This window comes from Petromyzon marinus, chromosome 14, assembly GCF_048934315.1.
Source record: "Petromyzon marinus isolate PM22_M1 ecotype Great Lakes invasive population chromosome 14, UKy_Petmar_22M1.pri1.0, whole genome shotgun sequence".
NCBI classification, from domain to species: Eukaryota; Metazoa; Chordata; class Hyperoartia; order Petromyzontiformes; family Petromyzontidae; genus Petromyzon; species Petromyzon marinus.
This window is the reverse complement of record NC_133680.1, coordinates 11097165-11122242: the sequence shown is the minus strand read 5'-3', so window position 1 is coordinate 11122242 and position 25078 is coordinate 11097165. Positions and strand designations below refer to the sequence as shown.

At 44.7% G+C, this 25078-nt stretch overlaps 1 protein-coding gene across 1 annotated transcript; it reads right to left on the bottom strand.

Annotated features, from left to right (window-relative positions):
- Nucleotides 1–343: 343 nt before the first annotated feature.
- Nucleotides 344–22112, bottom strand: LOC116942315 (oxytocin receptor). Its single transcript, XM_032954048.2, has 4 exons — nt 21664–22112; nt 12377–13228; nt 9715–9938; nt 344–2805 (listed from the first exon to the last, which is right to left on the bottom strand). The coding sequence occupies exons 2-4, from the start codon at nt 13093–13095 to the stop codon at nt 2453–2455; spliced, it is 1296 nt and encodes a 431-aa protein (XP_032809939.2). The 5' UTR covers nt 13096–13228; nt 21664–22112; the 3' UTR covers nt 344–2452.
- Between the last annotated feature and the right edge of the window lie 2966 nt (nt 22113–25078).

Below are 25078 nucleotides of genomic sequence, written 5' to 3'. Positions count from 1 at the left end.
CCGACCACCTGGAGGACCGATTCAGGCCACTGGTGGTCCAGGGACCACACTTTCAGAACCACTGCATTAGAGGAAGCTCTAGAGGGCCCCTGATGAGGGGCCTCGTCTTACTCTTCAATCCTGGCCAGACGTGTTTGAAGATGTTGAGTTACTCTCGCTTTATTCCACCACAAGTGACCTGCAGATCGACCGCGATGCATCCATTTTACAGCTGCGTGGACAGAGGTGGGTGGATTTAAGAATCTTCGTGTTAACCGCGGCGCAGGAAGACCATGAATGATGGCGATACAGGTTAATTAACCACCGTGAAGATGAAAAGTTCTGAAAATTGAAGAGATTTCAATTAAAGGTTTCAGCCGGCACATTTATTAACAATCCACCACCACAAAACAATTAAATACATACTTTTTTTTACAAACCGCCTCATATGAAAAAATCCCTGCCAAATTACTCAATTGGAATATACATCACAATCGGACACTTGTGCACGACTTGGCAGGTCCCCTCTAAAACTCAGTCCTGAGACTCAGGCTTTTCTTGGTAACAAGCATCAATATTCTTGGTTATTTCGGTAAAGTCACGTAGAAAAATTCTCACGACGTTTCGACTGCAACACAAGCAATCATAATCAGGTGTGAAAAACCACAACAAGAAAACAATGATGGGAGTTTTTTTCACACCTAATGACGATTGCTTGTGTTGCAGTCGAAACGTCGTGAGAATTTTGTTTCATATTTTTATTATTTTATTGTTTCCCTTCTACGTGACTTTACCGAAAGAACCAAGAATATTAATCCCTGCAGTCACGAAAGCTTTAAATAAAAAAGCATCAATAGTTTTAGCTGACATTGCCATGCCGTGTAATAATAAACTCAACATACTGTATATTAAACTAGTTTGTTTGCCCTAGGACAGAAGCTATATTTACGAAAAAAATTGAGCAGAGTATTATTGTATCTTGTGTAAATTTAATGGCAGCGATTCTTGCACGAAAGTACGTCATCAAACACTTTACTGCGTTTCACTGTAGCACTGTATTAATGGCAGTGATTCTTGCACAAAACTAAGTCATAAAACATCTGACTTCATGTCACTGTAGCACTGTATATAACCGACCTTCAATTTGTTCAAATTCACTGCTCTGATACTTTGTTCTCTTCTGCTTTCGGTCGCTGGGGTTGAAATAAATTGGAATTCGACTCAATATCTGGAAAATCACCGAATGACTTTTACCATAATGTAGAAGCATACATTAGACTTACTTTTTGTCTCAAGTGCTGAAGAATTAAACAAAGACACCAAATCCACTCTGTAGCTGCGTAGAATTATATATTAGATTAACTTTCAATAAAGAAACGTCAAACTGAAAGCGAATTTGCGAAAAAGAAAATCCCGCTCGACCTTCTTCTGCATGAGTGTAAAAATCCAGCCGCTCATGAATATTCATGACGGGGGGGTGGGGGTGTGGCATGTGAAGTGACGTCACGAGCGTTACACACAGACATTCTTGGCTCATTATAGTAGTGTTACATTCATTTTCCTGAAACACCAACCGACTGTGTGTTTCCTGTTATGGGCCCCGAGTGTACGTACCGATTAATGATGACTATGGCGATTATTTTATTTGCTTTCCTTAAAACAATCACTGCCAGTGCGTTCTCACGGGATCCACAGCCCAGGGCAGAGGGAGGGAGTGTGGGTGGCATGGGAGGCGTGATGACAGCCCGAAATCGGCTCAACGCCGTTGCACGCGGGTGACCTCGGAACGCAAGAACGTGCGCTCCGATGTTACCGCTGTGCAGGCTCGCTTTCCCGCAAGCCAGCAAAACTTTTTTTTGGAATGTGCAGTAGTTCATAGTTTAGTTTAGTTCATAGTTTCATTTATTTGGTATAGCCCTGTGAGCCATTCGGCTCTTGAATCGGGTGCAACCGCAACAAACTAAAAAAAACAAAAACATGAACAAGAAAAACATCTTAAAGTGACTTTGTGCATGTGCAAACAGAAAATCCAGGAAAAAAACTACAAAAAATATTCCTGAAATAGCACCGTACACCAACGCTGTGTGCAAAAATCCCAGTGGGATGCAAGTCAAACAACAACAACAACAAGAAAACTTAGATTAAGGCCATCAGTCTAACTCCGTACTACAATAATAAAAAATGGCCAAACCAAAAAAACTTTTAGAAATCACCAAAATAAAGCCATAAATGCAATGTAACAGTGATCATAGGAACTGTGACCGAATTTTTTTTAACAATAAACTACATAAATAACACGTAACACCAAACCCTCGAGCCACAGCTGGCTGCATGAGTCACTCCACAAACAACAGGAGCATCAGTCGGGAGTATCACATATCTCAATGCACCTTTAAGATCGGCAAAAATCGTGGCACGGGCGGTACCGCACGTTGAACTTCTTTCGCCGCTGCAATCGGTGGTGCGATGGCCCCTACGGTAACGCTGGCGACCACAGCGGCGCTGCGGATCTCCGCGTCTCGGGGGGGGTGGCGGTGCCACCTGCGGCGGTGGCGGGGGAGCTGCGGCACTGCGTGGGTGCCGGCGACAGTGCGTACACCACCACGTGCTCTGTGTTGGGGGAGCCCGCCCCGCGCCTCGTCGGCGTTCGGCACCGCCGCCGCCGCCGCTGCTGCCGGCGGCACGCGGTGGCGCACCGCGCCTGGCGGCAGCAGGACATCACCTCCTCAAGGAGGTGCCCGCTGAACGACATGTAGATCCACGGGTTGGTGCAGCTGTTGAGGCTCGAAAGGAGCATCACGATGGTGTAGGTGGGGTCGGATGAGTCTGTGGTGGGGGGGGGGCGGTGGAGGGGGGAGAGAGCGTGGGATTGTGAAAACTGACGCGAACGCCGACTGTGACGTACATTATTAATTGATTTTACCAGGTGAGGCCCCATTGAGCTCTTCAGAAGCAACCTGGCCACAAATGATCGCTCAACGAAGTGGCGGCGGCTCATCGTGTGGACGTTTAGAGCAGTCACATACTCCTAAACGCACGTTGATTCTAAATGCGGAGGAAAAACCGGAGGACCCGGAGAAAAAAATCCCCACGCTACTACGGCGAGAGAAACACGCAAATTCCAAATATACAGGCGCCAGTCAGGGTCGGGATTTGAACCTACGTATTCCTATCTACGAGGCCAGGCAATATAACATCTCGCCACCGCGCCGCCCACAACTGCGCCACTGAATGAATGGCTCAAGAGGAGGTTTATTGTTGCAGCCATTGGCAGCAGCACAATCTCCCACAACAGGTGCACATCATCTGTCTTTATCAAGGTGCATATTGACAGCCTCCGGCGAATGAATTAACGTTTAATTATGTCGGTGTTTTTTATAATTACGTGTGTATTCAGCATCTGGTTGCTACATGTGCGCACAAAAATATATGCGCATTTTTAGCATTTGTTATTGCTACGAAATTAGAGAGACACGTTTTACTACTCTTCCCCAGGCCCATAATAGACCCCTGAGGCTGTGCTGAGAGGTTACCCCCATGGGGAAACCTTTCAGCACAGCCCTGGGCACCTCATTTCACCTGCGAGGAATGCGAAAAAACTCTGGAAGGCAAAATGGACAATAGAATTTTAAAATGTTTTTTTTATTTTCAATGTTATTGAAAATATATATCAACTCCTCAGGGCTGCGTCCTTTCCCCTCTGCTCTTCTCCCTGTATACCAACAGCTGCACCTCCAATCATCTGTCCGTCAAACTATTGAAGTTTGCGGATGACACCACCCTCATTGGGCTGATCTCTGGTGGGGATGAGTCTGACTATAGGTGGGAAGCTGACAATCTGGTGACCTGGTGTAGCCAGAACAACTTAGAGCTAAATGCTCTAAAGACAGTTGAGATGGTTGTGGACTTCAGGAAGAATACAGCACCACTCACCCCCATCACCCTGTTAGACTCCCCAGTAAAAATTGTAGAGTCCTTCCGCTTCCTGGGCACTATTCTCTCCCGGGACCTCAAGTGGGAATTGAACATCAGCTCCCTCACCAAGAAAGCTCAACAGAGGATGTACTTTCTACGGCAGCTGAAGAAATTCAACCTGCCAAAGACAATGATGGTGCAATTCTATACAGCGATCATTGAATCCATCCTCACCTCCTCCATAACCGTCTGGTACGCTGCTGCCACTGCCAAGGACAAGAGCAGACTGCAGCGTATCATCCACACTGCTGAGAAGGTAATTGCCTGCAATCTACCGACCCTCGAGGACCTGCACACGACAAGGTCTATGAGGCGAGCGAGGAAGATTATGGCCGATTTCTCCCACCCTGGACACTCTCTGTTTCAGCTACTCCCCTCCGGCAGAAGGCTTCGGTCCATCAGGACCAAAACCTCACGCCATAAAAACAGTTTCTTCCCATCTGCTGCTGGCCTGTTAAACAAGGCCAAGGGCTAACACTGTTTTTAACATTTGATCTACATAACGACACGTTGCTGATATTAACTATGTTTCCCTATTTGTATTTTTAAATTATATCTTAAAGCTATTTTATATTCGATATTTATTTAATTTTATATACTTCAGCCCCTTAGTGTTAGACTTTTAACCCTTATTATAGTAAGACTTGTTTAAAACTTATTTAAGATTTTAGATTCCTATATGTTGAATGTATGCACCATCCTGCCAAAGTAAATTCCGTGTCGGTGTGAACTTACATGGCGAATAAAACCCTTTCTGATTCTGATTCTGATATATGAAAAATGTTGTAAGAATCTCTTACACATTAGTCATGGGTGAAATAAATGTCTTTTTGTAGGATGGTACAGAGGGGAAAAGAGAGCCATGAAGTTCGCTATCCTAAGAATTTGGCAGGATCCCACTGACCACTCAAGCAGCTGCTATTTCTGCATGGTAGACCCTTCCAAACGTCGGACTGGCAAGAATGGACCTGCTATCATGTATCCGGACCTTCCTTCATCCATCGCCCCAGTGCCACACTGCCATGAGCTCCCCGTACCCACTCCTCCGGAGAGAAAGAGCAGCCGTCTTTAGAAGAGAGCAGTAAGTCAGAGAGCGAGGAACACGTTGTAGATCCAGATGACAATTTCAGGGGTGGAGCTGAGGAGAGAAACCCATACTACTCCAACCTAAAAGACCTCAACGATTTGATCAGAGATCTTTGTCTTACCAAGTCCAATGCGATCTTTTGACGTCTAGGCTCAAGCAGTGAAACTTGCTGGATGAAAGTGCGCAAATCGAAAATCAGAGGAAGCATCACCAACCTTTTTGCCGCTTCTTCACCCGTCAAGATGGGCTCTGCTTCTGCCACAATGTGACCAGTCTGTTCGAGGCAATCGGAATCGCCTGTAACCAGAATGAGTGGCGCCTCTTCATTGACAGCTCATCCAGGAGCCTCAAAACCGTGATGCTCCATAATGGTAACAAATACCTATCTCTCCCCCTGCCTCACTCGGTGCACCTCAAAGAAGATTACAACAGCATAAAGACATTGCTCGATGCCTTGAAGTATGATGAGTATGGCTGGGAGGTCATTGGAGACTTCAAAATGGTGGCATTCCTGATGGGTCTCCAAGGCGGTTTTAACAAGTTTCCCTGCTATCTTAGCCTTTGGGACAACAGGGACACCAAGGCGCACTACCACAAGTGGGAATGGTTACAGTGGACCGAGTTCTCTGTGGGGAGGAACAACGTCAAGTGGGAGCCACTGGTGGACCCCCGGAAGGTGCTGATGCCACCACTGCCCATCAAATTGGGCCTTTTTGAAACAATTTGTCAGAGCTGTAGATCAGGAGTCGGCAGCCTTCAACTACCTTCAAGACTTCTTCCCTAAGCTGTCTGAGGCAAAGGTCAAAGCCGGTGTCTTCATTGGACCACAGATGAAGAAGATTCTGGAGTGCAATGAATTCCCCAAGAAGCTCACTAGTACGGAGAAAGCGGCTTGGAACAGCTTTTTCACAGTGATTCGCAGCTTCCTGGGCAATCAAAAGGTCAAAAACTTTGGAGCTGGTTGAGACTCTGGTGAAGAACTATTGCAGAATGGGCTGTAGGATGTCCCTCAAAGTCCATATCCTTGATGCTCATCTTGGTGGAGCAGGGTGAGCGTTTCCACCAGGATATACTGGACTTTGAACGCCGCTACCAAGGACAGTATAACGAGAACACGATGGGAGACTACATTTGGGGGCTGATGCATGAAAGTGATTTACAGTATAATCGTAAATCTCGAAAAACTACTCACTTCTAAATCTTTTGTAGTTATTTTGTATTACTTTAATATAAATGCATGGTAATTTTTATTCATGTTGTTTTTTTCTGACTTTCTGTGAACGAAAAGACGCAACTTTGCCCTTGTTCTCATTGAAAATGTAAATTTCAAAATATCACTGTCCTGGACACAAAAGCAAAGTTTGTGGGGAATAATACCCATTTTCTATACTTTTTAGGCATAAGCAATTATGAAATAACACTTACTCCCCAGGAACAAAAATTGTGTTGCTTTGTGTAATGAACTGTTTATGTTGATGAATAAAGCGTCATGATAACTATCAGCAGGCTAAGCGTTCTCGTTGTTTTTTATGTTAATAGTTCTAATGTCAGAACATTTTATGAGGCTACTGCTCGTGATTAATAATAAAAAAACACTTGCTGCCGTGAAGTGCGGATGCCATTAGCAGAAGTGCAAGGCCCGGGTCTGATCCACCTCAATGACGCGATTCGATTCGGAAATTCCATCCGATTTAAATCATCAACGTTTCTGTGCATTCAATCTGGATCAGTCCTTCGACGTGATCCTGATCATTCGGGATCTTCAATAGCAAGAGAGAAGTGTGTGAAGCCACGGGGGTTTTTTTTTCAACGGTTTTACTTAACTTGATTCCTGTGTCGTGGTCAAATCTTGTAATCAAAAGTTAGTCTACTTCCTGTTGTCCAATCAATTCCAAATTTTGCACACGGACTCAGATCCGGTGACAATGCATGCCTGTATCAAAATCGGCATCAATTAATCCATGAATTCGCTACTTTCAAGCAATTCACATTTTGTATGGACGCCTTATTATATATATTTGTGTAGGTAAAAAAAACGCCGCGGTCCCTAAACGCTCGAATCGCCTCGCCCAACCGTGTGAACGAGTTATGGAAGTAATCAATTAATTCAAGTAAGCGTTGATGTGGGAGCAGGCGCCGCATCATTGACGTACTTCTCGACCGTGAGTTAAACGAAGTTGTTAATAAAACCGTTGTTTTTAAAACACTTTTTTAAAGGAGTTTTTTTTTAATTGTCAAATAAAAAGCTATTTGTTCAAACAAACAAAAAAAAACCTCACTTGAGTCTCGAGGCTCTTGTTGTGTTTTTTCGTGGGAGGAAGCCAGAGTATCCCGAGAAAAAACGCACTCTGCATTTCAGAAGGTTGCACGCAATGCTCTGCAGAGATGGATTCACAAATCCACATGCGGATGCCTAGAAAATGTTGAAGATTCACAAATCTGCGCACGATTCACCAACCCTGGCCTCCAAAGCATAGGATCACAAAGCATGCAACACAACTCCAAAATACATTATAAGGATTTAATTGTTTCTCCGGTCGCATCTATTGATTCCTATGTTCAACAATGGGGAAACATTGATTCATGAATCCAATTATGACCCGGGCAGCTACTTTCAAATCTGATATAATACATAACTAAGAAGAACAATAAGTAAATTAGACTGTGATTCATAATCAGGTTATTTTTAAAGCACCCAATCAGCTGATCAGGATGTGACCTCGATGTTGATTGGGTTCCATTCAAGACAAAGAGAGATGGACAACGAGTGGAAGAGCTACTTGATCAGAGAAGAACGACGTGGAAGCAGCAGTAACACATTGGATGCGATGATCGACAGCAGCGACGAACCGTTGCTACCTAAAGTGTGTGGGCCCGTCGGACTGTGTAAAAGGGGTTGGATGAAAATGTTTTGTTAGTATTTGTGTCTTCTATAACAATTGGTGAACAGCAGTACAGTAGGACCAAAGTTATCCGGGCATATTGCTGGAAATAGCACTTCCTCATATGCCTTCCAGGCCTTGGCAGGTGCTTGCTCGAATCACTTGCCTCTGTTATAGGTCTATCAACTAAATAACTGAATCGTTACCTTCATAGTTCATGAAATACACTACAAACCCGTTGAATAGCATTCAATTCTCAGCCATGCACTTGCATTGGTAATTCATTTTAAACCTAGCCTTAGGCTTCCTTAATTTAGCAGTAAAAGCAGTAGCAGTAGTGGTCTTTTATTTTTCCAAGAGATGGAAATCATCACATTCAGGCAATATGAGACAAGGTCTGAAGAGGTGTCCTGAGTTAAATCACATCTTTGATTTCAAAATTGTGCGGCACAAGCACAAATATGGACAACAAACCTTAACATTAAGGTGAAATTGCACATTAATTTCAAACGATGTAAAAATCAGAACTGATTATGTAATTGAATTTTTAATTAAAACAACAATGGCAGACATTGAGCATGTAAAAAAACCAGTTGCGTTTAGCATCGATAATTTACAACCAAATAATCGTTTTTTGAGAGAATGACTTCAAGGCACAAATTGGAATGCAAATTTCATCCGAGAGAGTGGTTTGACGTATGAGAATGATAATTGACCAAAATCGTGATGAATGCTTGCAGCAGAACTTTGTAACGGTCTTAGGCTGCAATAATTCAGATGTGAAAGCAGCAAAAGCTCGGGGCAAAATATGTCCTCGTACAGGAAATTGAAAATGAAATTTCCCACTGAAATGCTGAACGACACAAAAGTATATCGTGGCCACATTATAAATATGAGGAATGTGAAGGGGGGCATTTTAATGTATTGCCCTTGAGAGAGTACATCACCACAATCAATAACGATAGAAATGTGGATGATGGATCGATGTGTGTAAGTTGATTTGGACAAACGGAACATCGCCCTACAGGAATCCCAGCTTGATTCTCATGTTATTGACTACGTTTGGGATTTGTGTTTGAAAGATTCAAGAGAAGAAGCTATATATCCAATTGTAGGTAGTGAAGGACTCCGCCTTTAATCAATACCTATTTCAGTGTGTAAACTAAACTCAACCATTTGTATTTTCCCAGGTAGGGATCACTGAGCGGCGTAGCTCTTTTGCAGACGCGACCTGGCCACAAATGATAGCTCAACAAAGTGGCTTATCACGTGGACATTTATAGAAGCCCAATACGCAAAACGCACGTTTCTAAGGAGGGAAAAACCGGAGGACCCGGAGAAAAATCCACACGACCACAGGGGGAACAGGCATCAGGGTCGGGATCGAACCCACAACCTCCTGTATACTGGGCAAGGTCGTTAACAGGCGGCCGGGCATTGGTACACCCTCCACCCTTTATGACAATGAGCAACGTACTGACAGCTACTGCTATCCCGTCGCTTGTCGATATCATCAATCTATTTGGAGACTCGTCTGCCACTGGCTGTGATTACGCAAGGATCCACACTGCTCAATTATGGGGCGGCATTGTTCCTGCTGGTTGCTCGTACGTAGCTGCACGACATTACCTGTCCCACAACGCTGGACTGGAGCCTTCTCTATAGCACCACTATCAGGCGATCGCCGCTCATTACTTCGCCTGATCATTTGCGGAATTGGATGGAGGAACGATGGTGTGCCAACTGTGAGACCTGACAGGCGACAGGCAATGGCGTGGCGATGGCAATCACCGTCGTCTGGTGCGGTCTCGTCCCAGGCCGCCCACATCTGGATGACGAAGAAGGGAGTCCAGCAGACGACGTAGACCACGATGATGACGAGAGTCATCTTGATGGTGCGCACCTTGGCGCGGGAGATGCAGCGCACGCTGCTCACGCGCGAGCACACGGGCGATTGAGACTGCGAGCCCCGGGGGTCCTTGGGGTATCGGCCACGCGTCTTGAGGCGCAGGTTCCTGCGGGCAGTGCGTGTGAGTCTTAAAATTATTTCTCAGTGCAGTAAATCCTCCCTATGCGCGAGTTCTGGATTCGCGAGTTGCGCACTATTCGCGAATTACTAAATGTATACTGATTCCCTACTCGCGACCCACCGGACTCCGGTATTCGCGAGTGTACGCTGGAGCGCCAGAGCATCCACACCGAGGAGGTGCGTGCAGAAATTTAACTTTTTAAACTGCGAAGATCAGGCACGGCCCTTCAGCTGCCCGCTTGGTCCTCAAGTCTCGCATTAATTGCGCTCTGAACTCGCGATTGTGCATTTTTACTTTATACGTACTTACACTCGACTTGTTAATACATTTTGGTATAAACGAGTCGACTGTGAGGTCCATTAAAGAGAACGCGAATGCAATCAGGGAAAGTGTTTCGGCGAGTGCTTTCTAGAAAGCTAAAATGATAACTGTGCGGCGTTGTTATGAAACACCCGCATCCCCTGAAGAGTCATCCTCCTGAATTCCTCACCATCACCACCACATCCAGGTAATTAAAAACCCATTGCTCTTTATAACTTATTAATTGTAGTCATTGTTATTAAACATTTACCATGTCCCCCGTATGTTTACTCATACCAGGAACGTCACCCCATGTTTCCCGTTGGAACAAGGTTTCTGCATTCACAAATTCTGAATTCCTGAGCGTTTTGAAGAATGTAACCCTCGCGGCCAGAGAGGGTTTACTGCATCGAGGTGACCACGTGATTCAGAGGTCGAGAGCCCTGAACTGGAACCGCTGAGTCCCTGGGTTTGAATCCAGGCAGCGGTGTGTGATGAAACCAGGTTTTGAAGTGTAAAGAGTTTAGTTGTCTCGGTCGGGTCACCAACGACGGCACAGATATAAAATAACCATCGCATTAAATGCGGTGTTGCACTTCATGTGGCTGAAGTCCATTTCTGAGAATTTAAATATGTTATCTTTTGTCTGTTAATGCGAGAAACATTGCTCCCATATGCAGAGCAGGTGGGAAAGCGCTGCCTGCCCCCCTAACCGTGCGAGATCAATGTCGATCTCTCAGAGGGATGCCCCGCTCGGTGAGAGGCCCAAATGGACACGATGCGGGGAGGACAACTGGGATCAAATTTTACGTATATCTATTTTTTTTCACAAAGATCGTTAATTAAAACAAGCCAAATCTTGGTGTTGAGGTAGCTGGAGTAAATAATGGCTTGTAATGGTCGTAAACCAACTAAAGACCATGGGCCTGTCTTGGGGTGAAGCAAAGAAAGCTGCAAAAAAAACCGTCCGGCATGGCGTGGGCTTGTTGTGGCCTTGTGCTCCACAGGGAGCGAAGAGGAGTAAGTCATGGCCATGTCATAGACACTGAGATCCAGCGAATGCCACAGAAACCGGTTAATAGTGACATCGGTTAACGTTTCGCCTCCCGTGGGATAACCCATGGTTTCGACTAACGTTAACATTTTGATTAACGGTATGTTTACGTGATGCACGTGAGCGCTCGTAAGTGGGGCTGAGCATGCCTCGGGTCAATCAGCGACGCTCATACATGAGCGTTAAGACCTCGACTGTCTTTGTTGTCAATGCTTTTAACATGTCATTCCTATATTCAATTAACAGTTATTTCGGTTCACGGTAATTTTCGCGGAACTGATTAAAAACGTTAACCGAGGGACTGCTGTACATGGCTCATAATTGGAAGGTTGTAAGTTATAAATCTTGGTCAGTGGGTCAACTTAGCCCAGTATCATCTCCGGGGTTGATGAAAACAACTACCATTTTATTGACATGTGCACAAGCTGGCCTCTTAAGACGAAGAACAATTCTCCTAACCACATTTTGCAATTATGTACAATTGTGACGAATTTAATTAAATTTCGCAAACATATACAATTGTATCTAATTGCTCATTGTTACATTTGGTTTTGAGAACCTTACGAGATCGGCCGTTAAATGTTTGTACACAAATGACGTCACGCAATTTTGGACGATTTTTGACCCCCCCCCCCTTCGTCACACGGCGTCACAAAAAGTCAGACCCCCCCTCAAATATGACGTCACAAAGCTCTGCCCCCCCCCCCCAAAAAAATATCTATGCTTCAAATCGCTTTAAACTATTGTCATTGTAGTGCGTATTTAATGTGGCGCTGCACTCTGATGTTGTAGGAGAAAACATTTATTACAAAGTCAATTTAATTAAGTAGAACGTGTTGTCTGTCGCCTGTCAGGTCTCACATTTTGACGTGACGTCACATTTCTCAACCCCCCCCCACCCCTCGTCACACATCGTCACAAATGTCTGACCCCGCCCCCCCCCCTCCCCCCACAGGTGCTTGACGTCATTTATGGCCAGCCCCTTTGCTGGCTCCAAGTTGCCGGACGGGGCCATAGATTCAGGGCAGCAGAAGTCCGAGATATCGACGCCCAACGCCGCGCACCAAACCTGCAAATCTCGAGCAGAATGGCCCCGTAGCAGGCCGCCAGGATGAGCACGGGCGCCACGTACACGGACACCGTGATCCACGTCACGTACGCCCGCATGCCCCACGGCTGCCCGAAGTCGGCCCAGCAGTCGAAGACGCCCTCCTCCACCTCCCGCAGCGAGAAGATGACCACCTGCGGCGTGCTGAGCAGGGCGCTCAGCGCCCACGCGCAGGCCACCATGGCGTGCGCCTGCTTCCTCGGCTCGCCCCGCCGGCGCAGCGTGCTCAGCGGGTGGCAGATGGCGAGGTAGCGGTCGACGGTCATGGCGATGAGCACGTAGGTGGACGCGAACATGCCCACCACCTGCAGGTACTTGACGAGGCGGCAGAGCGCGTCGGGCCCGCGGAAGCGGAAGGTCACGTCCCACGACAGCTGCGGCAGGACCTGGAAGGCGGCCACGGCCAGGTCGGCGACGCTCAGGTGCTTGACGAAGAGGTTCATGCGCGACGCCTTGCGGCGCGTGCGGCTCAGCGCCAGCAGCACCGAGCCGTTGCCGGCGATGGCGACGGCGACGATGGCGGCCAGCAGGGCGATCTCCGCCGCGGCGAGGCGCTCGTCGCGTGCCGCCGCCGCCGCCGCCGCCGCGTCCTCGGGCCGGTCGGCGGCGTTGGGAGCCGCGTGGGAGACGTTGTGGTGGCGGGGCGTCCGGCTGGCGTTCCTCCACGGCGCGAGGTCCATCGCTGCGCGCCGCGGGAGGCGCCGAGGGTGGCGGCGGGCAGTGTCGGTGGCACGGGGGGTTGACGACGGCGACGATGACGACGATGACGGCGACGACGACGACGACGGTGGGGACTGCGAGCTGCGATGTGCGCTGTTGAACGAGCGAAAAAAAATGGCGGTCAGTGTTTCAAGCACGTCGACAGCAGCAACTAACCGCCATTCGCACGTAAGTGGCGGTGACATCGCCAAAGTGCTTGCACAAGGCTTGGATGCACCTTAAGGCCACCTTAAGTGCTTAAAGCTCGATGGCAAGAGGTCATGGGAAAGACCCAGGTGGTATGGCTTAAGTGAGGTGACACACACACACAAGATGTGCACACCAAAGGCAAGTGGGTGTCGTTTAATACACAAACAGTCCAATATGTTGTTGACCTTACAGACCAATGTTTAAAAGCAGCATTCGTTTAAGCAGGCAAATGGACTGGATTTGATTATCTTAAGTCTCATCAGCAGTCGGGGGATTAAGGAAGACGTATCTCTCTTAGTGGTCCAGACGAAGCTCTGTCAAGTCTACATTTTTATGGCAAGGGCCATTACGTACAAAAGTATATTTAATATGTAATAATGTTTGGTCTCACGCCTGCCTTGCTCTCCCAACTCATCTGACCCTGCGCCTCTGTCCTCCCACCTTACTCTCCGCTCCAGGAACCAAAGCTTTCTATCGCAGCCTCCACTTAACCTGGTGCGCTCAGTGGGATGTCGTTCATTCTCCTCTGCTGCCCCCTCAGTTTGAAATGCCCAACCCCTCAGTCTTCCATGCCGCCGACTCTGCCACTCTTCAATAAAGTAAAAAACCAGGACCTGCTTTTTTTTTACTCTGCCTAACATCACATGAAATTTAGTTTTGCACTTCACGTGGCCAAAGTCCAGTTCTGAGGATTAAATTACCTGTTTTTCTGTCACGCCAAGCATTACTCTCGTAAAAAAAGAAATGCCCATTGTTTTTGTATGTCTCGAGTTGTAGTCGCATTTAATAATAATTTAAACTTGTAACGCGCTGCGCAGTATTCACTCGTAGAGAGAGAACAGCTCAGAGGCGCGAGGAACCACAGACAAGCAGGAAAGCAGCCACGTGATTAGTCGGCGCCAACAATTGTCCAAGCTCTGCTGGCCCTCTACGTATCAAAGTGGTATCAGCCAAATTAATGAGTGTTGGGAGAAAACCCATTGCAGACGGAACAGATGAAGAAAATATTGTTGTGTTTGTACCGCATCCTCCTGGAGTTTTGTGCATTCCACCAATCCTAGCCTCCATTGCTGAATTACAGGCACGCGCACCTTTTATAAATGTTATACAGGTTTACATTGCACTGAATGGGTTAACTAACCACTGTCGACTTCGAACTTAGTGATGCATCATTACCAGGTGGTACATTGATTTTTGTCACCCAAGAGGACAATATTGGCAATTATAACATTTCGGTTTCATTTATTTGGTATAGCCTTGTGAGCCATTCGGCTCTTGAATCGGGTGCAACCGTAACAAAAAACAACATGAACAAGAAACATCTTAAAGTGACTACGTGCAAACAGAAAAATCCAGGAAAAATAGCAAAGTCTTCCAGAAAAAGCGCCGTATATCAACGCTGTGTGCAAAAATCCCAGTGGGATGCAAGTCAAACAATAACAACCATAAGACAATTTCAGTTAAAGTTATCAGTCTAACTCTGTACTACAACAAACAAATATGGCTAAACCAAAACGTTTTCGAAATCACCAAAATAAAGCTATAAAAGCAATGTAACAGTGATCATAGGAAGTGTGATTAAAATTTTACAATAAACGATATACGTAACATGTACGACCATACTTTGCAGCCATACAGTGAGGGAATAAAGTATTTATCCCCTGCTGATTTTGTACGTTTGCCCACTGACAAAGAAATGGTCAGTCTTTAACTTTAATGGTAGGTTTATTTGAACAGTAAAAGACAGAATAACAACAAAAAAATCCAGAAAAACGCATGTAAAAAATGTTATAAATTGATTTGCATTTTAATGAGGGAAATAAGTATTTTACCCCCTCTAAATCAAACATTTTTCTGGCTCCCAGGTGTCTTTTATACAGGTAACGAGCTGAGACTAGGGGCACACTCTTAAAGGGAGTGCTCCTAATCTCAGCTTGTTACCTGTATAAAAGACACCTGTCCACAGAAGCAATCAATCAATCAGATTCCAAACTCTCCACCATGGCCAAGACCAAAGGGCTCTCCAAGGATGTCAGGGACAAGATTGTAGACCTACATGAGGCTGGAATGGGCTACAAGACCATTGCCAAGCAGCTTGGTGAGAAGGTGACAACAGTTGGTGCGATTATTCGCAAATGGAAGAAACACAAAAGAACTGTCAATCTCCCTCGGCCTGGAGTTCCATGCAAGATCTCACCTCGTGGAGTTGCAATGATCATGAGAACGGTCAAACATGGAGGTGGAAATATTATGCTTTGGGGGTGTTTTTCTGCTAAGGGGACAGGACAACTTCACCACATCAAAGGGACGATGGACGGGGCCATGTACCATAAAATCTTGGGTGAGAACCTCCTTCCCTCAGCCAGGGCATTGAAAATGGGTCGTGGATGGGTATTCCAGCATGACAATGGCCCAAAACACACGGCCAAGGCAACAAAAGAGTGGCTCAAGAAGAAGCACATTAAGGTCCTGGAGTGGCCTAGCCAGTCTCCAGACCTTAATCCCATAGAAATTCTGTGGAGGGAGCTGAAGGTTCGAGTTGCTAAACGTCAGCCTCGAAACCTTAATGATTTGGAGAAGATCTGCAAAGAGGAGTGGGACAAAATCCTTCCTGAGATGTGTGTAAACCTGGTGGCAAACTACAAGAAACGTCTGACCTCTGTGATTGCCAACAAGGGTTTTGCCACCAAGTACTAAGTCATGTTTTGCAGGGAAATAAGTATTTCCCTCATTAAAATACAAATCAATTCATAACACTTTTTGACATGCGTTTATCTGGATTTTTTGGTTGTTATTCTGTCTCTCACTGTTCAAATAAACCTACCATTAAAATTATAGACTGATCATATCTTTGTCAGTGGGCAAACGTAAAAAATCAGCAGGGGATCAAATACTTTTTTTTCCCTCACTGGAGCTGGCTGCATGAGTCACTCCATAACAGCAGGACTATCAGTAGGAGTATAATTTTTTTTTTATGCACCTTTAAAGATCAGCACATTATAATCAAAACACAAGATCATACTTTGCAGCGGTCATCCGGAGCGAAATATTTGATTTCAGGCCACTGAATAGCAGTGGCAGCTAGGGTGTACAACTCCTCTAGAGCAGTTTTGAGTGAAGATCTCACAGGTAGTGATCCAAGTTGCAGTTTATTGGCGATAGCATTCCAGCCCCTGGGGGCATCAATAGCAAAGGCCCTTCCTCCAGTATTTGTATGGCAATAAGGAATGTGAAGCTGGTAAATGAGCGAAGACCTTAGGTCACGTTTGTTCTTCAAAACAGAGAGGAGATCCAGCAGGTAGTCTGCGGATTTTTTTGTAAGTACATCGTGAATAAATAAGATCTGATGCACAAGCCGTCGAACATTAGGAGATGTTAAGTTTGACCCAATGTAGAGATCACAGTGGTAAGTCCTATATGGGCAGTTCAATGCAAATCTTAAGGCCGAATGATAAATTGAGTCAAGCTTCTTCAGTGGGGGCTGATTTATATACGATGTCACAGTAATCAAGTAGAGGCAGTATGGTAGCTTTTATCAATTCCAAACAGATCATAAGGAGGAAGCAGTGCTTGTGTCGATACAGAAAACCTATTTTTATTTTTGTCTTTTTACCAATATAATCAATGTGATCTTCAAAATTCAGTTTAGAATCAAGGATGACCCCAAGATACTTATAGATCTTGACTTGCTCTATTTGATAATTATTTAAGGAATGTAATTTGGGAAAAATAACTTCCTGCTTTCGTCCTGGTGAGAAGCATAGCACCTTGGTTTTGGAGGTAGTCAGGACTAGTTTAAGAGCAACTAGCTGATGTTGTAGTTTGTTGAAATCACCCTGGAGTTTAGCAATCACGTCATCCGGAGAGCGGCCAGTAGTAATCAGTATCGTGTAATCTGCAAAAATATTTACCCTGGAATGATCCAGGTCAGTGCCCAAGTCATTGACATAAAGAGTGAACAAGAGGGGGCCGAGGATTGAACCCTGTGGAACCCCTTTTGTTATCTTAACACTGTTTGACCTCCAGCCATCTATGAACACAGTTTTGGTGTGAGAAGAGAGGTAATTTTTTTAACCATTCTACTGCGTGTTTGGAGAAATGGAGGCAACTTAGTTTACTAAGCAGGGTGTATCAAAGGCTTTGGACAAGTCAAGAAAAAGACAGGCACAGTACTGCTTATTATCAAGGCTACTGTAACTGTGATTCAGAGAGTCTAATGCAGCAGATGTGGTGCTGTATTTTTTTTCGGAACCCAGATTGTCTTCGATGTAATAGATTGTTGTCAGACAGGAAACTGCTAATTTGGTAGTTCACTCATTTTTAACAAATTTTCATCAACGGGGACAAAATTGAGATAGGTCGGTAGTTATTTGGATCATCATTAGGGCTCCCTCTGTGAAGTGGACGAACATAGGAATGTTCCATTCTAGAGGTACTGATGCTTCTTTGATGGACAGGTTGAAAATATGGTCTATAGGTTTGTATATTAGGTGACCAACAGTTAGCAGAGCAAAGACGGGAATACTATCTGCTCCGGTAGAGGAGGACCCTTTGAGGTAGGACAGTTGTTTCAGAACATTACTTTCGTGGATTGGCTGGAAACTAAATTCGTTTAATATTTGGACAGGGGTGTAGGAATTTGCATGAGCAGGGGTGACTCCCAATACATTATCAAAAAGGTCACCAGCTTCAGAAAAATGAAGGTTAAAATTGTCAACTATTTTTTGGGGCTCTGAAAAATATTCCCCATTTCGGTTAAGCTCAATGGGCAGATTATCTGTTTTGGATGCCTTTTCGATACATTTGATAACCTCAGTTTTTATAGATACTCTGCATGGTTTGAAAATAAGAGGTACATTTTTTACACACATGACAAATCTCTCATTTAGCCACATATAATATGTTGTTCGTTGTGGTTGGTTTGGCCTCTATTTTCTGTTTTTTTGTTCATTAACAATATATATGTATACTTGTTGAGGGGCTAATGGGTCTACATTTTCAAGTTCCCTTTTTATCACCTTTTTTAACACAATAATGTTCCACCTCTACATTTGAATTTTTTTTAAAATTCTAGGGATATATGAATGTTTTTGCTATTGAAATCTGCATACAATTCCTGCACTGATTGGAAAACAATCTGAATCATGTCATATGGTGCCATAGTTATCCCTAAGAAATATAATTTATGAATTGGCAATTATCAAAGTACTGTTTTCTATTTTCATGCCCCTATTTCTTGCTATGGTGCCTTCATCATATTTTGTGGTGTATTGTCCGAAATATTTTCTCCTTTGAATTGTTTAACGAATTTTTTAGTTCAGCATCGGTTTTATGGGCTTTTCTCAAATATTCAATTTACCATGCATTGCTATGCTCGTTAATAATAATTTAAACTTGTAATGCGAACACTCTCGAACACGTGAGAATGACTCGGAGGTGCAAGGAACCACAGCCGCAACAACCCCCCCACCCAAGCTCTGCGGTCCCCTACATATTAAGGTGTAATTGTCCAATTAATAAGTCTTCATGTGTGGGGGAAACCGGAACACCTAGAAGAAATCCATGCGTGTGAGGGGACACACACGCTGTCCCATGCAGTTGGAACGGCGTATGGCACCTCAACGCCCACGGGAGGGGAGTTTCACAGCATTTGTGTGGCGATCCACCAACCTTCACTGCCTTCCGCAGTGCTGGATTGGAGGCATGCGCCACCATTAAGGTAGTGTCATGCATTGTATTATTTTGCTCCTCCAGGCGTTTGAATCTGGTTTGCTTTGAATTGCTGCTGTCTAAAATTGCCAACATTTGGCTGTCCTAGATTTTTTTTGTAATGTTATATTTGGATGTAATAAAATAATCAGAATCAACTGTTCCAGCAACATTCGCATTATTCGCACAATTCACGAATACTTGATCATGACTTGAAGAACTACTGACCCATTAAACCACATATCACATATTTAAACATGGTTCATGAAGATCATTGGGAACAGAAGAATGAAACAGAGGGCAACCAAAAGTGGGAACAATGGGATTTTATTCACGGTTTTCTCTACCATCGCCCACATACGCACTCTTAAATCATATTCTGGAAAAGTCTTAATGCATTTAAATTACCATTGTCCCCAGCCTCTTGTTGACTGAAGAAGCATTTGACTCTGTAGAAATGTATGCAATCCAAGCTTTCATAAAAACAAAAGGTGACATACACTCATGTCACAGTGTCATTTGAATAAACCTTAATGAATAAAACTTTAACAGTCTCAGATATTTTATCATTTATATTCTAATCTTGCCAGAACAGAGAGCCCAGGGGATTGGCATTCGTTTCAGTGTTCTGGTTATGATGCGCATCGTGTTAATTGTGCATCTCCCAGTTTTGTGTACAAGCTCCCAGACCAGGCTAGTGCACAATGACTCTTCCACACCCCAGGTCGTCCCTGCAAGTTCTGTAGCAGGGCGATTCTATATTTTAGTTTTTCACGGAACTATTTTATTTGGTACCCCGGGCTACCGCCGTAAGGATCAGCTGCTACTTTTGCTACGAGGATAATCTGGCACTGGTTGCCGAGCATCACGTCAATTAAGTGTACAGTAGAACGACATCTGATGATTTTGGCCAACTTTCAGTAGCAGGCCACGGCGCCAAACTGGCATAGGCCACAGCGAGGTCAATCGTTGCTTTGGTCAGTTTTCTGTTAACGCTGGAAACCGGCTTCTATGAGGGTGGTGAAAGCAACGATCTGTTCAAAACATAAATCAGAACGTGTAATCGGAATGAACTGAAGGAGTTGTTAGAAAATACTTTAAAAAAGGAGGCTGAAAAGTCCAGGGCACAGGGTAAAATATGGGTAAGTAAAGGCCACGTATGACATTATTGTTTTTATTATCCCTCCGCCTGAGATAAAATTAACGTAACCTACTGAGGTTGCACTGATTAATGAAGAAGCCAGCACTGGGTTGTCTCATTAGGAGACTGGTGGTCCCTTCCAGTAGTAATGTAGATTTCACAACACTGTACTCTTTGGTTCTTTCGGTAAAGTCACGTAGGTATAAAATACAATAAATTAAATCACGCCATTTCGGGCGCAACACAAGCGTCCGTCATCAGGTGGGACAACCACAGCAAGAAACAATTGCTGAAGTGGGCATACGGGGCTGCTGTAACAAGAGGCTGTATAGGTAATAGAGGGAGGAGGAGCCAGGGAGGAGAGATAGAGAGGGGGGAGGACGCTTGTGTTGCGATCGAAACGTCGTGATTTATTTTATTTTCTACCTACGTGACTTTACCGAAATAACCAAAGAGTATGGATCCCTGCAGTCACGAAAACTTCAAATCTAGATTCCCACCACTGGTTTAGGTCCACTATGTTGGTAGAGCATTCTCCACTACCTAAACAATGTAATATTTCACTCGTATTTCAAAACGGTGTTCACCATGTGTCGTAGTTTATTTTATGATTACTGTGTTTTGGACAATTTTTTTTGGAGGTTCTCATTGGAAATCTCAGATTTCTAAGACCACATCTTTTTTGTTTTTTACATTAGTACCGATTTATATTTTGTACGTTATTTACAAAATAACATTGCAGTTAAAATGTAAGGCTCCAACAAATGGTTACACCCTACAGTTAGTATTACAGATTTTGTCGTATTTCTCAGAATTTGCTTACATGTAGGTAATGCTGCATGTTATCCCCTAAAAATACATGTGGCTGGTATACTTTGGTGTCCAAATTATAGGCTAAATCACTGGCCATCTGAATACAGGTATCACCATATCATTACTGGCCATGATCTACATATTGCTGAATGAAGGTCATTCCACACAGTCCTGCCATGCTAATCCCAAGCATACGTCCAACCAATAAAAAATAACATGGATAACAAATCTTACTGTAACCCACTTTTGTGTTAACGTTTTTAGAATAATTGAAACATCGATTAGAAGTTTATTTAAAACCTAGAGGCATTTTTTTAATAATTGACTGTACATTTTATCTATGCCATTATTCACAACAGTTGTGTTTAAACATGTTACACGTATGCGTCTAAACCCCAAGGCTAAACCAGCATGGAAATTCCACATTCATATGACATGAGCCAGTTCACACATAGGATAACCAATATTGATATACATAAAAACCACATTCATCTAAGCATTTGATTAATTATCAATTCGGTTGTATATTAACTATATATACAGTGCCCTATAGCAGAATATATTCAATATTAATAACACAATACATATAACACGATGTTTATGTACGACAAAGCAAGCAAACAATAAAAGCAAGTCTACATTATATCGCCTTATAGAGTATACGCAGCAACTTTACCTTCCTCCTCCTATGGGCAGTGCATTATTGCTGGTGGTCCTGCGTGATTCCCTCCTCTGGTGGGGGTGATTGAGACTTCTTGGGGGATTGGATGTGGCTTAGAGGATGAACGCGCTCTCTCTCTCTCTCTTCATGTTTTTTCCCAGTTCCACTGGATCTAAAGCTTCCCGAGCAGCCACTTAAATACTCGGGGCGTGCGCGTGCATCCGCGCTTCCCAATCCATGCCCGGCGACAGCTCCCCCCACCAACAGCCTCTTGTCGCTCCCCGGTCTCGCAACCGGCACCACCCACACTGCTGCATCTGCACGGCTGGGCCAGGAACCGAGGCAGGCGCCCCTTGACGCACATTGACCCAATGGGTCTAAACGTATTTGAATGCCACCAAATGACTTGTATATCAGTACCGTTATCACCTTGTTAGTACTGACAGTCAGACGTCGTAAATTTACCCCCCCCCCCCCCCCCGCTCGCCGAGAGGTAGAACCTCTTCTGTACATCAGCGGCCTCGCTGAGTGGGCGGTGGAAATTCCACGTTCCGGCGAGGACGATCAGACCTATTTAAAAGCGAAACAGGAGGAGGATTTCTCCACAACTCTGGCCGTCGCCTGATGAGGCTGGTTGTAATTACGGGCGAAGCTTCGTATTCTAAATGTAAATGTCGCTCTCCAACACACCAGTGTGCTGAACTAGTAACGAATTGGCATGTTTTGTTTACGTGACAAACCTTACTAATTGGCTGCGTCGGGACGATCAGACTCTTCGTCAAACGAAACCACCTGTTGACTTCTTACAAAGCAGTGCTGCTTTTATTGACCACGGAGCGATAATGGGCTTAGTTGACACTTGAGCATGATCTGAACTCGTATTTAACACCTATGCTCGCTCATCGATATGATTAATAACATAATAAAGCATATAATACTGATAATAACATTTGATATCAACCAAGCGCGCCACTGCATGAAGCAACTTTAAAAAACAATACATATAAAATCACTAAACAAAGCTCAGTTTATTTATTGACCTGCCAATCGACACCTCGACGCTGATTGGCTGAAATTAGGTTCAAGTGGGTTTGATTACCTTGTGAATTTAAACTTAAAAATGCGTAAGACACTTATAAAGTGTTTATACCATGGTTGATGTCCTGGTTGGTCTGCGGTGGCCTTGTCTGATGGGTGTGAGGTTAGAGCGGGATAATTATTTCAGCAGACAAACCCGTTCAATTTCATCGGTAAAGTCGATGCTTATTATATAATGTTCATTAAACACTAATAATTCAGTTGCAATTGAGGTATAGCAATATCAGCTGTAGCAGCACGATTGTAATTACTAAATGATAGTACGTAAATTTTTTTACCATGCGTATAAATGAACACTTAATTTAATAAAAGTCAATAAGTAAATGTTCTTCCATTCATCCTGCTTTACAGACACCAAGGTCAAATTATGGAATCGTTGATGCACATCGTAAAGAAAGGTCCATTACAACTAATGCGGTTTGTATTATCGGGTGTTTGTGTGTGTCTGTGGGTGTTTGTGTGGGGAGTGGTGGCGCAGTGGTTAGCGAACAAATTCCTGGTGGAAGGTGGCAATTGTGTGCAGGGTTGCCTTACAAATACCTGGGCCACAGGATGAGTCTCGAAAGGATTGTAAGGATGCCCTAGTGGTCCTCCAATATAAGGAGGACTGCACTGATTGTATAACCACTCCCCTGCTTTATATACCTAGTTAAGGTCTATAATGCGATCAAGAGACCATTGCTCTTGGTGGTTCTTCATGCTTTCAGCATCTCTGACCCTCTGCTCATGATCAGTACGGACCTTCATGAGAGTGGACCTGTTCACCTTGGGGTGATAGCGATGTCCTCTGGCTTTTGCTCTATTTAACATATTTTTTACAACGTGCTTCAAAAAGCTTCCAAACCTGTGTAAGTTGAATTTCGATCTGATATTGATACCTAATACAATGGAAGCTTCATTCATACTCAGATGCAGTTAAGGGATTATTCCCTACTGGTAACCAAATCATATATGCTGGTCTCTTGGTATAATATACAGGCTGGTTACAGGTGGAATTTTGTGCAGAATTTATCAGGGGGTTCTCTATGCTGATTTTGGAATTTCCACGCGCTATTGTGCTGTGGGATTTCAAATCTTTGGTTGGTGATCCCATGGATGAACTTACCACATATGTATTGGACACAATGGGGTCCATGGGCTTTACCCAGTCTGTCTGTAGTGCAACTCATGATCATGGCCATATATTTGACCGAATCTTTTCTCAGGGCATAACACTTAGGGCACTTAGCTTTCCACCCCCCCCCCTGCCCCCCCCCCAGGGTTGTATTATCCAATAGGCACAGCAGATTCTCTACGTTGGCGTATAGCTCACCGTGACATTGACCGGGCAGTCCTTGTAGTCTGCCAACGCCGAGTACCTTGAGGCAGCCTTCCTGACAAAAAAAAAATTGTCGCCAGGAAGATCGGTTCAGCAAGAAACTGCCCTGCTCGGCTCTTCCTGGATGGTTGACAGTCTGCTACATCCTGAAGCAAGAGATTTCCCTTCGTTTTTCACCAACACTATCTCTCTCGCCCATAAGGCGATCTGCCTTACAGTTTGTCCCACGGTCAAGTTCACTACAGAGGCTCCTCTCTTCTTAGAGGGGCTCGCCCCAGGTGTCTCACCCCGATCCTCACAACACTTGCTCCCGGGATAAATGGGATCACCTGCAATTTGGAAACCATGCCTTAGCAGTGATTGTCAGAACCATCTAAAAGTTAATCACCTTATTTGTCAGGTAGGTCCCTCAGAGTGTCCTTAGGCTCCCCCCGTGTCACCTGAGGGGCCTGTCCTGTTTGGGGCCCCGCAGGGACTTGTCAGCGAGTATGTTTGGCCACTGGGGAGCATCATCCGGTGGCATGGTCTGTCCTGCCATAACTACAGTATGCTCATAACACCGATCTATGTCTCATTTACCGGCACACCTGAGCATCAGTTTGCAATGTCTGACCGTTTGTCCGAGGTGTCAGTCGTGTATCTGAAGCAACATTGGCTAAAGCTAAATCCTGACAAGACGGAGGTAATGATCATGGCCTCTGATGCTAGATCCAGGTTGGACCAGGGTGACGTCAAACTTTTGCTTAGAATCGGGGTCTGGCTATGCACCTTGTGTCAAAGTCTAAAACCTGGGTGTTTTATTTCACCGCGACCTGAACATGTGTGCCCAGGTGGCGGCTGTGGTCAACCCCATCTTGCTTTATCTTCGCCAACTCCGTGGTTTGCTCCATTTCCTGTTCGCGACCTCAAATCATTGACCCGTGTCTTTATATCGACGCATATCGACTGTGGTAATCCTTTTATGCAGACCTCCCATGTGTCCTGGTTGCGGTAGCTTCAGCCAGTACAGAACAC